The sequence below is a fragment of the Cryptomeria japonica genome, chromosome 4 (genome assembly GCF_030272615.1).
Source record: "Cryptomeria japonica chromosome 4, Sugi_1.0, whole genome shotgun sequence".
Lineage (NCBI taxonomy): Eukaryota > Viridiplantae > Streptophyta > Pinopsida > Cupressales > Cupressaceae > Cryptomeria > Cryptomeria japonica.
Genome location: NC_081408.1, coordinates 582,225,820 through 582,242,705, shown reverse-complemented (window position 1 = coordinate 582,242,705; position 16,886 = coordinate 582,225,820). Strand labels below are relative to the sequence as shown.

Genomic DNA, 16,886 nt, shown 5'->3' with positions numbered 1-16,886 from the left:
AATATAGGCTACGGTTAGATATACTACAGGCTGTGAATTGTTTGTAAGGGCAGCCTAGCAAGGCATGGCAATTGGTATCTCCACTCCCAGACACCCTTTAGTTATTAGGATCTCGTCACATAAGAAACTTGATTACAATGAGGGGGTCAATGTAATGTCCCCACTTCGAAATATAATTTAATAATAAATGATAATAATAAAATTAAAATACAAAAAAATAAAAATAAAAATAAAATTAAAATATAAAAGAATATAATTAAATATAATTAAAATTTGATTAAAGTTAATGAATGTTCGAAAGGCATGAAATGATAAGTTGTGACTCCCCCAAATATGAGGTATAAAGGGGAGGGAGAGAACTCATTTGAAGAGGGGATAATTTGCGAATCAGAAATGCAGATCTGATTTAAATAAGAAGTGCAGATCTGCTTGAGAAAGGTTGTGTCCCTTTCGAAGGGCAGAAATAATGAAGAGTTGCACTCTTTCAAAAGGGTGCTAATGGAGAAAGGGTGTGTCTCTTGCCAAAGGGCATACATGATGAAGAGGTGTGCCCTCTCCCTCACATTGAGAGATATAAAGGAAAGGAATCAAAGCATCCAGTGAATCACCATCAATCAGATCAGATCAGATCTGTTATTAAGTTATAGGCAGTACCATCTTTGTTCTTGGTGGTATGCATAGCGATGTGCTGAATATGTACGCTTGGTATATGAAGCCTGATAATATTCTTATGCAGAATTTAGTAGTAATATTAATTTAGACTACAATATGTATGACAGTCATAATATACATCCATAGTACAAAGCGATATTGCCATAACTTTGTCCTAAGTCATAAATCTATTCTAATCCTTCTATTCCCCAAGGGAGATTGGTGCTGCTAGGGAAGGGCAGAGTAAAACCACTTCAATAGAAAGCCCCAAGGGTGAAAGGACTCCTCCTGAAATCTGGGCTGCAGGCCCCAAAGGTGAATGTACTGAGTTCCGGTAATCTGGGCTACATTGAAGAGGTGGTGTCAAGCGCCCTAGGCAGCCAAGCCCTCTTCTGGGATCGGGATCAGATTGATTTGGATTTAGGCATGGTTTTAATGGCATCATAAGTTATATTACAAAGAATTAGTTAGTTATGCTCAATTAATAGCAATAGAAGGTAGTAACATAGATGTTGCCCTTGGTAATTGATAGCGTGTAAATAGGGGACATCAGAGTGATGAGGAATTGGGATCTAACTCCTGACTGCGTTGACTTAGACATTATTGTTGCACAACTTGCAAGAAAATATCTTTGGATGAGGCGACTTTTTTAGTACATAGCTAGTGGAATTAGTAGTATAACTCATTGTGGTTCAAGTGAAATTGAACCAAATGTTTGACAACATAGACTTTGATGCTTTTGATGAAAAGCAATATGAAGGTTCTTAAATATTGATTGTAAATTTCATTGTGTATTGACATTTGATATCACTGAATTATAAATTTATGAGTATTTTTATTTTTGCAAATTATGAGGTGTTTATATATATATATTGGCATTATAAGTATCATCGTTTTATATTATATGAATTTAAACTTTCAATTACATATATTATATAGTGTATATATACATATATATGTCTATAGTATATACATGTGTGTGTGTGTATATTCCCATACCCATACCCAGGGCGAAAAGATTTACTGTACTGAGTTCTCGTACCAGTACTAACACCTGCACTACTAACTTAGGTTTCATTAATTGTTGATAGGGTTCAACCTTCAGAGCTTCTGTTTCATTCATTGTTAATAAGGTTCATCCTTAAGAGCTTGATAAGGTTGAAGTTTGGTGGCAGTGGTTGCCAGTTCTTATCTTTCTTGGTACTTTGTTGATACTGTTATTCATTATGTGAGAATCTCATTTGAACCTTCAGTTTACAAGTCACCAAAAAAAACTATAATTGGCAATACCAAATGCCAAATCAATGACAAAAGGCAATCACTGGATAAAATTGAAACTAATATAAATCCTTGGGTATCCATAGACATTCATAAACAAACCTTATCCTGCAAAACTCTCAAATAAAATAAGAATTGGAATTCTTAGAAAAAAAGTTCAAGTGGGGAGTGTTCTGTGATTGAGACAAGACAAAGTATTTTACATTTTACAACATATATCCAAGACAAAAAAGCAAGAAAGTGAATACTCTCTTCGATGTTGGAATTAACTCTTTGCGTGTTTGGGTGCTCAGAAACTTACCTTTGTTGCTAATAGTAGTAACTATAGAATCATCTAGTGGTGTTACATTCATTTCCTCCACAGGTTGTGATTGCCGAGCATTGGAAAAGCCACCAGAAGAACGTTTGGCACTCACAGTGATTACACCATGTTCAACTTTCTGTTCAGGAATATCACATTCACCTTTATAAGGAGGCATAAAGCAAAACCTGAAATCCAAACAAAAATTTAGTAACAATGAAGAAAATGGTAATAAATCAATCAAGAAAAGAATTTCCAAAACCATGATTGATTACAAAACTATACCATTCAGGAGGTAGATTTTCCGCATTGAAACTTGGATCGAGTATTCGCCATTTTCGACATTTATTACATTGAACCCATTCATTGTCTGGTTTGTACCCTTTGCTATTATCTCTCTGCTAGTGAGCACTAAAAGTGTGTTAACATACACAAACTTTAAAGAGATGTTTAATGATACAAATGAGAAAGGATAAAACAAGAAAAAAAAATTTACTATCCTTGGGATGGATACTTGCTTGTTTTCAATAAATCTTATATGAGATTTCAATGTATTACACATAACACTGTACCACAATACCATATGTTTTCACTGCATTGTTCACTAACCAAAATTCATTTGTTAACAATATGATAAATAAATTGACTCTGATGAAAAGCACATATACAAAAGGTTAGGCCATTATCACATTCATGCAAATCACAGTAAATCCCATGTTTTAAGACATATTGTATATATATTCAAGTCCATCCATGTCATGTTGAGCATAAAACAAAAAGTGCTGAAGGGTAACGGAGCTATAGTTCTAAAAATCTCTAGTCATCAACAAATACAATAGGATGGCTTCCTCTCCATAGTTCTCACATACATTTATACAATACATTCCTAATCCTCTCTACACACCTGAAGGGGAACAAGGGTATAAATGGATACACCTGTATAGAAATGTAATGCATTTTTCGCAAGACAATGCACACTACTTCAACCTTTAAGGCAAACTGTCTCATGAAGAAAACTACAAACCATCAAAAAAAGCTGTAAACAACAGCCATCAAAAAACCCTATCAAAACTAGGTGTCATTTGACATCCTCCACCATAAATACATATGTTATAAGGACCATGACTATGAAATAGAAAAGGGAACAATGCTTAAAACAAGAACTGCAGATGCAGATCAAGTACATCACAAGAAAGCCTGAAATTGTTGATAATAAGAACTTTAAAGCCTTGTTTGGCTCAAAAATAATTATAAATGAAGGTGAAATTAACGACAAACCTCCTGCAAATGAGTTTGAACCCAAGGTAAGGGTTAGAGGACCCAGGTGAGTTGCATTTCTCTCAAAAGATTCAGGTCAATGGAGGAACCCAGCTTATAAACCAACTTCAAAACTTAAACAAGCTCCTAAAAAAAAGGCAGCATTTTGACCATCCTAGAAATTTAGGAAAGAAAGCAAAAAATCAGTAGTCTTCAAAAGCATGGCCAAGAGATGGTAAGAGGAAGGTAATCAACCTTTAAAACCGGATAAGCTTCAAAAAGTAGTTCATTGAATGGCTTCCACTATTAATGTTGGCAGCATTTTGAACATCGTAGAAATTCAGGAAAGAAAGCAGTAAATCAATAGTCTACAACGACACAGGCAAAAAATGGTAGAGGAAGATATAGTCAGCCTTTAAAACAGGATAAGCTTCAAGAAGTAGTTCATTGAATAGCATCTAGAATTAATCTTCTTGGCATGTTGTAGGTTGTAATAGATTAGCCACTCCCCACTGTATTTCTTGGAAAACAAACATGAAAAATCAATATCTTTCCGACATCATCGCCAAAGAATGGTAGAGGAAGGCAGGCAGAAATTAGAACAAACCATGCTTCAATCTAGTTCAATGAATAGCTTCTTGTATCATGGAATCAATCAAATAATGATTTTCTCGGCTCCTAGTTGTATTTCATAGATAATAAAATAAGAGTTTTTTGTTTACTCATAAAATAAGAATAAAGACATTAACTGCATATGGCTTAAAGTTCATCATCACCAACATACTTGATCAATGTTAAAACACTGAGCTACACATAATATGTGGCAAATGATATAATGGAGTACGTTATGACTGCCATCTTCGAGAGATGGTCAAATTTATTTGTAGAATTTAGATTTATAAGGATTTCAACTTTTCACCCTACTTGATTTCCTAATCTATATAATCTACAAATAACAGTAAGAATAATAGCAAGTATGGATGTACATTTAGTAGGGTGCAGAAAACTAGAGGAAGGAGGAATGTCCAAGATGTGATTGTTTTCTAGGAGTTAGTGATATTTTGTTACTTTTCACCATTTCATAAATTATAGTTATCAACTTGGAAGTACAATCACCTGGAGCTAAGTAGGGTGCAGAAAACTAGAGGAAGGAGGAATGTCCAAGATGTGATTGTTTTCTAGGATTTAGTGATATTTTGTTACTTTTCACCATTTCATAAATTATAGTTATCAACTTGGAAGTACAATCACCTGGAGCTAAGTGTGTAGTTCTGTCCACTATATTTCACATTCATCAAGCATGCTACACTACATCTAAATGAACAGAATAGCGATCAAGCTAGACAATTGTTTCTATATAGATCATTTATACGATGATAACTACCAAAAACAAATAATAGATTTTCATAAACCATGATCAACAGCCTATTATAGCATATGTGAGCAATTACCAATTCTAGGGTATCAAAATTTTCATCCCAATATTCATCAGCCTTGCATCCTAACCATTTCTCCAGTGTTTCTAATTCTTCACAGTCCTGAAAGCCCTGCTTGGTAGGGAGAATCATAACTTGATCACCAACTTTCTGCATCATCCAATGGCCATAAAAATAATTGTAAGTCTCTGCTATACCATCCATTATTAAGATATAAAAGCTACGCTTCAACAAATCTAAAATTTAACAAATGTCGCAAATATGCTCTTTTCTGAACTAAGCAAGAATATAACTAGTTTAATTAATGGAGTCTCAGTTTACTCTATGTCATCTGTCAGTAGAACCTACATTACAAAATAAAAATCCAACCAAAACTGGAGGCACAAAAATTCGAGCAGCTATTCATAAAAACATAAGTTTACTATTTAATACAAACCATGAGATCAGTGACATCTATAACACCAATAACACCACGACCCATATCTGCACTTTGAACCATTCCTCCTACCCTTTTGTATGCCTATATAGACACAAAGCGATCATGGAGATAATAAAAATCAAAATCTTCTTCACCAGAAGAAACAAAAAGACAAGATAATCTAAAAATGTTATCATACCTTAAAGAATTTAGAAATTATTGCAATAACATAATGTTTGAATTCTATCTTTCTTTCTAAGAAACATTATGCATTAATACATTCTTAACCCAGAATAAGGTATATAGCTCTGGATGCAATCTTCAAACGCTTAAGAAGTTAAAACATAATTATTACAAAAATATAATATTAAATCACAATTTATCAACCAGACCTTTAATTTTAATATTACCTCAATTAGTCGACCATGCCAATATAAAAACATCCCGCAATTTCCTCGCTCTTTTTCCACTTGACTTCGTCCTAAAGTTAGCTCAACATTTTTTTCTAGGATTACATCCCTTAAAACCTTCGTTTTATTGAGTGACTTAGCAAGTGGATGTGTCCTAACCTGTGAAATTTCATAATATCAAATATAACAAAACCACCCAATATGTAAATTGGGATTATCGTAGCATATTTTCAAACTGAATGGCTCTGCTTTCTAAAGCAAAAGAAGAGCTGAGTAAAATACCATTGTCCCTTGTACATATATTTTCATTCGAGGATTAAGGAACATAACTTCCAAGTAGGAATGCAGAGAATAATCAAGAGGTACCTGTAGCATTTTTTGACAAAAAACATATAAGAAGAAAGAGAGAATCATTTAGTGGCATGTCTATAAAAAAAGAGACTAGTAATCTATTTCAACCATTGTTTAGACCAACCTTAAAAATGGCATTCATGCAATTCAAAATGTACACAAACCAAATTAATATCTTTTGTATAAACTAGCAAAATGATGATGTTTGTACAACAAAGGTCTCAATAAATAAGTGATAGTTTCAAATCAACTATGCATCCACTTACAAGGATCCAATCATAACTGAACCAAAACCTTTAAATCATGATAATAATCAAGTTCCATTACCAATAGGCTCATGTTATGTTTACAATAAAGAGAGAGGTAGAGATAGGGATACAAAGAGGGAGAGATAAAGGGAGTAAGAGCGAAAGATGGGGTAAAGAGATAGATTACAATGACGACCTTGAAGATATACAAAAAGTGTTATACATTGAGTATCACTACTCTTCTAATATATTAACCTGTATCACCACAGTAGCAATCTGCCAAAACTTATTCCAGACATAGTGCAATCAGCAATTTTCAAAAAGCTGTTTATACCAACTCAAGACAAATTCATCAAAAATGATATAGACTATTTTCTGTAACTGATGTTATTCTCCTTATAATCTGATTTAATTCATTTTACACGATACTGTGTCAATCTTCTGAAATAAATGATATACTCACAGCACTTAATCCCTTTTATATTGCATACCCTGAATGTGTGCTTCTACATAAAGAAGTTTGCAATTGTCCCAAGTGTTACCGATCTTCTTTATAAAGAAATTCAATGCGTCCTATTTATTTTCTCAGACTTAGAACAATCTCTGAACTCGTGCTACTTCATTCATATCTGTGGTCTCTACTTATATCATTTCTAAGCAATATGTCTCTTCATATCCAAACAAAACACATATCAACAACACACACACCATATATAAGATTCTAGAGCAGGTATAAATGGTTACAAGGAAGTTGTAACAATCTTCTACTAACCCGTTAGTTATCCAACCATCAAATAAACACAATACTCTTCACATAAAAAATCTTATTCATGTCATTTATATTTGGTTTCTAACCTCCTCCATCGGTTAAACTGAATTAGGTTGCAACTAAATATTTCTGCCACTTGATAAAGATAAACTTTTTAATCAAACATATCAGTTGCTGCACAATATATCGGTGAATTTCCAGACACATGATTCTCCAATAAACAACTTTGTATCCTGGTTCGATGTGAAACATAGATCTCTACAGAATTTTGAAGGCAACACTACTTCATACATATATATATATATCAATACCAACGGTTATGAAGATTACGAGATCATTTGTGGTCACAAATATCAGATATGGGCATATAAATCTGAGGTATTCATTCATATTGAACTATATTCATTTGTGTATATGAATCTGAATTCATGAATTCTAATTAACATTTGCATAACTCTTTTTGACAGATCTCTATATAGCTCTATTTGACATCATATAGCTCTGTTTGACATCAATGACAAAACAAATCATTCTAAGTTCCATAGAAGCAATAGTCTGCAAAAAATCACAATTATACCTGATTAATCCTGAATCTTGGAGCCAGCTGATTTATTCCCCGAAAAAATCCCAATTCATGAAAACAAATCGTTGACCCAATTTTCAATGATTTTTTGCATTTAAATCATGTTAAAAAACCAAAAAAAAAGTGAAAAAAATTGTTGTAAAAACTCGCAAAACCCTAGAAAAACTTGTAAAATTACTGAATTGCTCAAAAATAGGGTTGATCCGAGATTAAATCAGAGTCAAAGTGGAATCAGCGTTGAAAAAGTTTGTTATTTTGTCCCTTAATTTTATTTCCAACCTCTGAAAAATCCCTAAGTAAAGGAGTGGGAGAAGCAATGGCAATCATCAACCGAACTTGAAAGGGCCTCAATCATCCTAAATCATGGGCGGCATATGAGATTGTACCAAAGCAGCTGGAAAATCTTCTCTAAATCATAGCTTCAATATGACTCAAGCTCTCTGCACACATGGATTCTGATGCGAACAAGTATATAATTAATATTGTACACTACCTTTAAAATTAATACTATTATGCTAAGTCACAAGGTTCGAATTCAAATTCAAATTCGGCAACAATAAAATTCGAATTCAAATTCGGCAACAATAAAATTCGAATGAAATTCGACGAGGAAAAAAAATTGAAAAAAAATTTGAATTAAATTTGCCTAATATAAATTTAATTTTTTAAATATAAATAATAAATATTTAAAATAATAAATTTAAAAAAATAATATTATATTCAATTTGAATATATTGTATATTATAATAACTTTTAAAATATTATAATATAAATAAGTTTAAAATTTTAGTTTAAATATTATTACTATATAAATCATAAATATATCAAATATGCAACTTTGATATATATATTTGAATAACTATATTAAATATACGTAGTAGGAAGACATCTTTTTTTTTACGACCTCTAAATACGATTTTAATCTTGACCTCAAATTTACAATTTTACATATCTTAAGTAGGAAGACATCTCTTAATTTATGATTTTATTCAGATATATCAAGAAGACATATCTAATTCGGCAACATAAGAAAACTCTTAATATGATTTTAATTTGCAACATAGGAGTACGATTTTAATTTACCTCAAACATTTAAGATATATTAGGGATGTCGAACCAAACTTTTGCAAACTACGCTTCGACGCACAAAAATTTAAATCGTGCGGCTCCACCTATGCGCAGACCTAGGCATTGCCCAAGTATGACGACTTGCAATAATTTGTTAATCTTGACCCACCATCCCTGCTAGAGGGATTTCTAATGTCCGTGCCTAGAGCTGCCCAAACGGGGAAAACCACGTTTTTTAATACATTTTATTGAAAAAAAAATTATGCCCTAAACCTATTCGAATATGAGATGAATTTTAACGAATTTCAAGTCATGTTTTGAAGTTCTCCGAATTTCGATTTTCATGGTTGAAATTCAGCGGATTCTATGACTTAGCTATTATGTACTATTATAGATGGCATTTTGATGGGGAAGGAGTGAACACCTATAGTTTATAATTAGTACTATAAGTATAAAGTAGTTTTAAAATTTAAACTATTATAGATTATGAATATATATTAATAGTTATATAATAAACTAACAATTAAAAAATAATGTAAAATTTATAATGTACATATTTAATTTTTAATATAATATATACTAGCAATTGCATCTTGGTGTGCAATAAGTATGCCGAAAGGTGTGGAAGGTCAATTAGGAAAAAAATTGGTTTATTTCTTACACACATTTGTAGAATACATGTGAGGTCAATTGGTAGGCCATTTAGCAAGTGATTTTTGTGCAACATTGGTCTAGTGGAGTAGTGATGCTACTTGAAATGGGGATAGAAATATGATTGTATCAAAACCTTTGAATGAGTAGATAATCAATAGGCTCATGTTATCTTTGTAAGAGAGAGAGAGGGTAAGTAGATAGAAGAGAAATTAGAGTGAGATACAAAGAACAAGGAGAGAGGACCTAAGAAGGAGAGGGATATCCAAGAGGGAAGAGGTAAATAGAGAGATACATTGGCATATGACAGAGATAAAGGGAAAGTGACATAGAGAGTGATATATAGACAAACAGATTAGAGAGATAGAGAGACCAAGAGGTAGAGGAAAAGATAAGAGAGATAAAGGAAAAGTGACATTGAGAGGAGAGATTAATAGTTAAAACTTCATCTAAAGAGACTAATAATTAAAATTGCATCTATAACATCTAACAAAATCCTCTAGCATGATGCTATGATGGATGCTAGTCTGTTAAAACCTTGTAGGTGTTGAACACTATTAATAAAGTTTTGTGATAGGAACTTATGTGAACGGATTGTAAATAAAATCCTTTGTGAATTATTTATTGAGGCAAGGGATGACAATGACATCACAATTCAGTTATAGAGTCTTGTGTTGTGTCTGGTATAGGAAATGTAAATTCAACGAATGAAAAATATTAATTAGTACTAGCGAGGACTATTACTAGCACAATCAATATTAAATTTTTCCCTTACATTATAATTGTTTATAGTTCTTCAAAAGGGATATGGCCATACTTGTATAATATGATGATGTTGTATCGTTCAATATCCTTTGGGAAGATGTATTTAATATATCTATATTAATTACTATTAGATATTTTTTAATATAATATTTGTCCAATATTTTTTTATATAATTATAAATTGACAAGTGATACAATTAATATTTATAAAAAAATTTATACATATACACATGTTAATAAAAGTAACACCTAATTTATATATATATATATTGAATTTTATGTCTATTTTGTTTAATATTTATATATATGCTAAAAGAATCAAAACACAACCAAAGAATATTAAAAAAATTTAAACTATCTAAGAATTATTTGATTTTTTATTTACTTGAATTTGTTTTAAAATTACAATTATTTACTTAGTTGTTTTATATATTTTTTTTTTCCAAAAATATATTAATTGTGTTTAAAAAAATTATTGTGTAAAGTAAAATATATGTTGATTGTGCTAAAAATTGTTGATTTAATAGAGTTTTTGTATGTCGTAAGATTCATTATCTTTCATAAGACTGAAATCCCTTTCGAGTAGCGACGAGGGGAATCCTTGCAAACAATGGAAACAAATTTTTACAAGAACGCAAATGGAAAAAGGGAACGGAAATTGCCATGCGAACAGAAACGGTTAATTGCAAAACGGAGGAATGAAATAGATAACGGAAACGGAATTTATGGAAAACGAAAAAGTGGAAATGATCGAAACGGATAGGTCAGGAAAAGTGGACCCCACGAGCTAGACTTATCATCATTAATTCCTAGATCTGAGAGCAACGTAGAATGTTTTCGTACGGGCAACGTCAATGGGTTATAAATGCACTAAAAAACTTCAAGTAAGTGAAAGGACAATGAAAAACTCACATTATCTCAAATAATAGCGAGGACCAAAAAGGGCAAAGACCGATGGACAGTAGCGACGAAAACAATGAAACCGGTGAAAAAAAACTTCACGAAAAATCTAACGGCCACGAACGATTGAATCGTCTTGCAGCCGTCCTCATCTATTACACACCATTGATGGCCGAGATCAAGTCGTCCCTTTCAAATAAGGGAACGCCTTTAACGTAATTATATATTTTTTTTATGGAGAAAACTTCGGTTTTTAGCTTGGTCTGATCCCAACGAGACAACTTACAGAGGATATCTTCCCACGAGACCATTTATAGGGGGTCATCATTCCCCACACTCCACTTGTTCAAATCCACGAGCTCAACGGCCCAATAAAGGCAGAAGGCCTACGAGCTCAATGGCCCAACAAGGGTTTGAATCTTGGTGGCTGCCTCACCAATGGAGTGTTTCTACCATGACACTAAGGTCCGAAGACAAATATAACATATATAGATATAGATATATGATTTTTTATTTATAATTGATATGGTTATTTTTTGTTCAAACAAAGACATACAATTCAGTATATGAGCAATATATCCAAAGTGTTCCACAAAAAAAATCTGAATGACAACAAGAAAGCTTACATACTTGTAATAAAACAGCCTCCACTAGTAGTTGCAAGCTAGGTATTGCCAAAACCAATGGCTTGCTAATTTTTTACTTAAGCTAAACAAATGCCTTTTTATTTAATTCTACCCCATATAAAAGACTTAACAATTTCCATTAGGGAATATAAAGCATAACTGTGGAATATGATTTGATAGGCTTTCTTAAAAATTGAGCTACCCCTAGAAAACTCCTTGCCTCAATCACAATGAATGTCTTGAATCACTTCAAAATGGCTTTCACTTTTTACTAAATTCCTAACAATAGCTGGATTGCTGTCTGATAAATTTTGATCTCAGCTACTTCATAGACTTAGTCAATCTTTGATCTCAGCTACTTCATAGACTTAGCTAATCTTTGATCTCAGACTTAGACAGCTATTTGGTGTATATGGTGACTGCCCTTTTAAAAAGTTAACTGAATATTTGCCTATGTAATCAGCAATATGAATATAAACAACAAAAATCTATTTTCTACAATGCATGGGTTAAACTCTATTTTATTTACTCTCTATATCTCTATTCTATTAAAATGCCCTAAGTTTTTAAAAAAAAGGTAGTTTGTGTCTATTTTTCTACCATTTTTTACGATTTTTAAAATCCAATTTTTTACCCATTTTTTCAAAAAAATCTTATACTTTTGGTTTGCCGATTTTTTCCCAAAACAATTTTTGCTGCTATGGTAGAAAGCATTGCAATTGTGTGAATGATCCCCAACCAGATTGTACTGAAAATTTTTCTGATTTTTATGCTGGTGATTGGAGGTTTTAAGGTTGTTTACTGAGTTGTGTAGTTTGAGATTTTGATGCCAATGGATTGTATAGGGTTTAATCATAAACAGTGCCAATGAACCACTACTTTTAAACTCAAATGCAGAAATAAAATTGACTGATAATTAATTTCAGAATTCTAATTTAGGAGCTGCAATATTATAATTTTCAGATTCAAGAAATTTAATTCACTAGGACAACAAAATTGCATACCAGGAATCCATCGCCTAGCCTAGAGTGGGTTTTATTAATGAATTGAAACAGAAGACAATCTAAGAGCTTCCAACTACTGAAGGTGGCTCCAAATAGTTTTAGTTGCTCCTACAGCAATTACCAAAAAACAAATACTGAAGAACTACCGAATCCCATGCCTGGCTCCCAGGCTAGATTATTCAATCTACTTACAAAACAACAATCTGAATGAGAAGTGCTGTTCGTAAGATTTGCATGAGATTCATGCCCTTAATTGGCTGGATCGATCATGATTAGGACCCAGAGGCTTGCAAGATGGTACGGCTGCCCAAGGAAGATGTACGGTTGGCTTATGAGGTGAAACAGCTGCCTTAGGGAGATCAAAATCTCTCTAAACTCTGCAATCACTTCTGAAAATTCTCTGAAATAAGTCTCTGAAGCACCAACAGGAATTCTGTGTGAATACCTCTCTCATGTGGATTGGGGTTTCTTCCAATTCACTTGCCTTCAAGGAGTTTTTGTTCCCAGGAGACTCATATGCTGCTGAAAATCATATCCAGAGCTCAATTCTCAACCTGCTGATGTAAAAATGAAATCATAAATGCCAAAATGAAAGCTCCTCTTGTTGCTTTATTGCCTCCTAACCCTAATCGTCCCATTTAGGGTTCTCATGCTTTATTTTTAATGAAATTTATTTAATTAAGTATGTCCAAAGAAAGTTCGCACAACTTGAGGGTCTTATTTTGTTGAGTTGATGTGTAGCTAGGTCGGATCCTTCTAAGGCCAACCTAGTACACTTGATGGCTAAGTAGCCTGTCGGCCTTAGCCATATTGATGGTTCAATTTGATATGTAAACATTGTTTAAGTCTGGCCCTAATCGGGCGTCACATGTAACTTGTAATTGAGCAAGACCTATATGTAACTTGTAATTGTATTGAACAAGACCTATATGAATGTAACTTGTAATTTATAGGTCTGATCCTATTTTTGGCACCAAAACAATAATTGTATTGAACAAGAGCTATATGAATGTAACTTGTAATTTATAGGTCTGATCCTATTCTTGGCGCCAAAACAATAAGGTCTACCAAAGATCTATTAGGAGGCATTGAGGCATATATATACAAGTTGATTTGTAATCATTCAATACCAATTCGTATACAGTGAACTATCTCTATCTACTGATCAGCAATCTGCCTTTGTCAAGCGAATTAGTGTTTCAGTCCAGCGAACTCATCCCGATTACTTTCTTGGTTGAGCAAATATCATACTTGGCTGGGCGAACATCATTCTTGGCTGAGTGAACATCATACTTGGCTGGGCGAACATCATACAAGGTTGGCGAACTTCCTTTCAAGCCTGCCGAATCCATTCACAGTAACAGTGAACTTCATCTAGGGCAGTGAAGTATTCAAGGACATAGCCTTCAGCATATTGTATCGCCTACAGCAAGATAAGTTGCCCTAATGTGTGCCCTAATTTGAAGTATGCTTCATGTGTGAAGCAAGATTTTAAGTCTGCTATTGAGTTTAATTAATATAATCTGAGATCTTTTGTTGCTGGGTTTTTCACCTCCAAGAGGGAGGTTTTCCCAGGGTACTGTTGTGTTATATGTGTTGCATTTGTTATTTTCTGCTTTCTGTTATCAGTCTGATCCTAAACTAACATGATATCGGAGCCAAGTTTGAAGCAATCGTGATCAAATTGTCTGACAACAGCAAAGCACTCTCGCCTACTTCACCTTCATCAAGCGATTTCCTGCATTGAAGATGGTGACCGGTTTAAAGGTTGAAGATAGACTTGACGGAGCTTTGAACTTCACCTTGTGGAAGGTTAGAGTTCTTATTGCACTCGAAGAGAATGATTTACTTCAGTTTGTAGAAGGAAAAGATCAGCCTGAACCTGAAGATCAAGAAGAGAAACTCCAATTCAAGAAGAATGTTGTCAAAGCAAAGAAGATCCTGATTGACTTCGTGAAGGACCACCTTGTGCCTATCATTTTCAAGATGTCTTCAGCCAAAGATATGTTCAAGACATTGGAAGGGATGTATGAGATCAACAACACAAGTCGTGCCCTAGAATTAAAGCAATAGCTTCATCACATCAAGATGGCAAGGAGAAACTATTATTGCTTACTTCATGAGGATCTATGAGTTGAGAGATCAGCCCTCTTCTATTGGTCATGTTATTGACAGAAAGGACTTGACCATGTTGTCTCTTAATGGTCTTCCTGCATCCTAGGAGTCTTGCATTCAAGGAATTAGTGCAAGATCAAAACTTCCCAAGTTTGATCGTCTTCGTGCGGATTGCATTCAAGAAGAGTCAAGATTGATAGCAAGAGGAATTGAGCGTGATCATTATGATGTGGAAAATCAAGTCCTTGCTACACGTATGGAAAGAGGCAAAAGAAGGAAGTGGGATAGAGACAGAGAATCAGACCCTATCTCTGAATCAAAAAGGAAGGACTTATCTCACATTCAATGTTTTAGGTGTGATAAGTATGGTCACTATGCTCAAGAGTGCAAATTCAGGTCTACTCCTCTAGCTTCTTCTGCGGAAGTTGACATAGGGACACCTTAGGAGGAGCCAAGGTCAAATGTCAACTCAAAAGATTTCTTATTCTAAAAGGAGGAAATGTCAATTCAGCTTCAGAGGGAGCCTGACATTTCAGCTTCAGAGGGAGCCTAACATTTTAGCTTCAGAGGAAGCCTCATCTTTTGGTTAATGCATTCTTCTTTGTGAGAAGTTTGAGGTGAAATCCCTCGTTCCACCCTCTGCGAGTAGGTATGGTGGATCCACCCTCTACGAGTAGGCATGGTCGATGTCATGGAAGAAATTCCATGATGTAGCACTTGTGTTTATCCACCCTCTGTGAGTATGTATGGTGGATCCACCCTCTACGAGTAGGCATGGTGGATGTCATGGAAGAAATTTCATGACTAAGCACTTGTGTTTGTTCACCCTCCGAGAGTAGCTATGGTGAACGTCATGATGTTTATTTGGTTTCCATCCATGTGAGTAGCCATGGTGGACCCACCCTCTGGAAGTAGCCATGGTGGTTGTGTTCATTCGTAATTCCATTCATGGGAGTAGCCATGATGGACCCACCCTCTGGGAGTAGCCATGGTGGTTGTGTTCATTTGCATTACTCATGGGAGTAGCCATGATGGTTGTCACTATGTGACTCGGTTATTCAAAAGGAATCCTCCCTAGCTAAGAGGGAGTGTTGTTGTGTAGCTAGGTAAGATCCTTCTATCTAGGGCCGACCTAGTACACTTGATGGCTAAGTGGCTTGTCGACCTTAGCCATATTGATGGTTCAATTTGATATGTAAACATTGTTTAAGTTTGGCCCTAATCGGGCATCACATGTAACTTGTAATTGAGCAAGACCTATATGTAACTTGTAATTGTATTGGACAAGACCTATATGAATGTAACTTGTAATTTATAGGTTTGATCCTATTCTTGGCGCCAAAACAATAAGGCCGACCTAAGGTCTATTAGGAGGCATTGAGGCATATTTATACAAGTTGATTTGTAATCATTCAACACCAATTCATGTATAGCGAATTATCTCTGTCTACTGATCAGCGATCTGCCTTTGTCAAGCGAATTAGTGTTTCAATCCAGCGAATTCATCTTGATTACTTTCTTGGTTGAGCGAACATCATACTTCGTTGGGCGAACATCATTCTTGGCTGAGTGAACATCATTCTTGGCTGGGCGAACATCATACAAGGCTGGCAAACTAACTTTCAAGCCTACCGAATCCATTCATGGTAACAGTGAACTTCATCTAGGGCAGTGAAGCATTCAAGGACATAGCCTTCAACATATTGTATTGCCTACAGCAAGATAAGTTGCCCTAATGTGTGCCCTAATTTGAAGTATGTTTCATGTGTGAAGCAAGATTGTAAATCTGCTACTGTGTTTAATTAATATAATCTGAGATCTTTTGTTGCTGGGTTTTTCACCTCCAAGAGGGAGGTTTTCCCAGGGCACTGTTGTGTTATGTGTGTTGCATTTGTTATTTTCTGCTTTCTGTTATCAGTCTGATCCTAAACTAACATATTCATCATTGATATTGCCCACTTTTTAAAACAACATTATGCCTAGGGGTGTGTGCCATGGGGGTGCATTTATATTTTATTATTACTTTATAACTTGACCCCATAAATTCACTTTAATT

The 16,886-nt window shown here is 34.2% G+C and overlaps 1 protein-coding gene across 8 annotated transcripts in view; it reads right to left on the bottom strand.

Moving 5' to 3' along the window:
- LOC131076262 (uncharacterized) overlaps window positions 1-16,886 on the bottom strand; it is a 52,014-nt gene that overhangs the window by 9,833 nt on the left and 25,295 nt on the right. For 7 of the 8 annotated variants that reach the window (XM_058013345.2, XM_059219956.1, XM_058013346.2 and 4 more), the window contains 6 exons: window positions 6,034-6,117; window positions 5,752-5,910; window positions 5,360-5,443; window positions 4,939-5,073; window positions 2,516-2,631; window positions 2,231-2,418 (listed from right to left, as the gene is read on the bottom strand). In XM_058013345.2, coding sequence (XP_057869328.1) covers window positions 2,231-2,418; window positions 2,516-2,631; window positions 4,939-5,073; window positions 5,360-5,443; window positions 5,752-5,910; window positions 6,034-6,117 — 766 coding nt within the window. The remainder of the gene's footprint in view (window positions 1-2,230; window positions 2,419-2,515; window positions 2,632-4,938; window positions 5,074-5,359; window positions 5,444-5,751; window positions 5,911-6,033; window positions 6,118-16,886) is intronic. The other variant, XM_058013341.2, reaches the window with a different exon arrangement.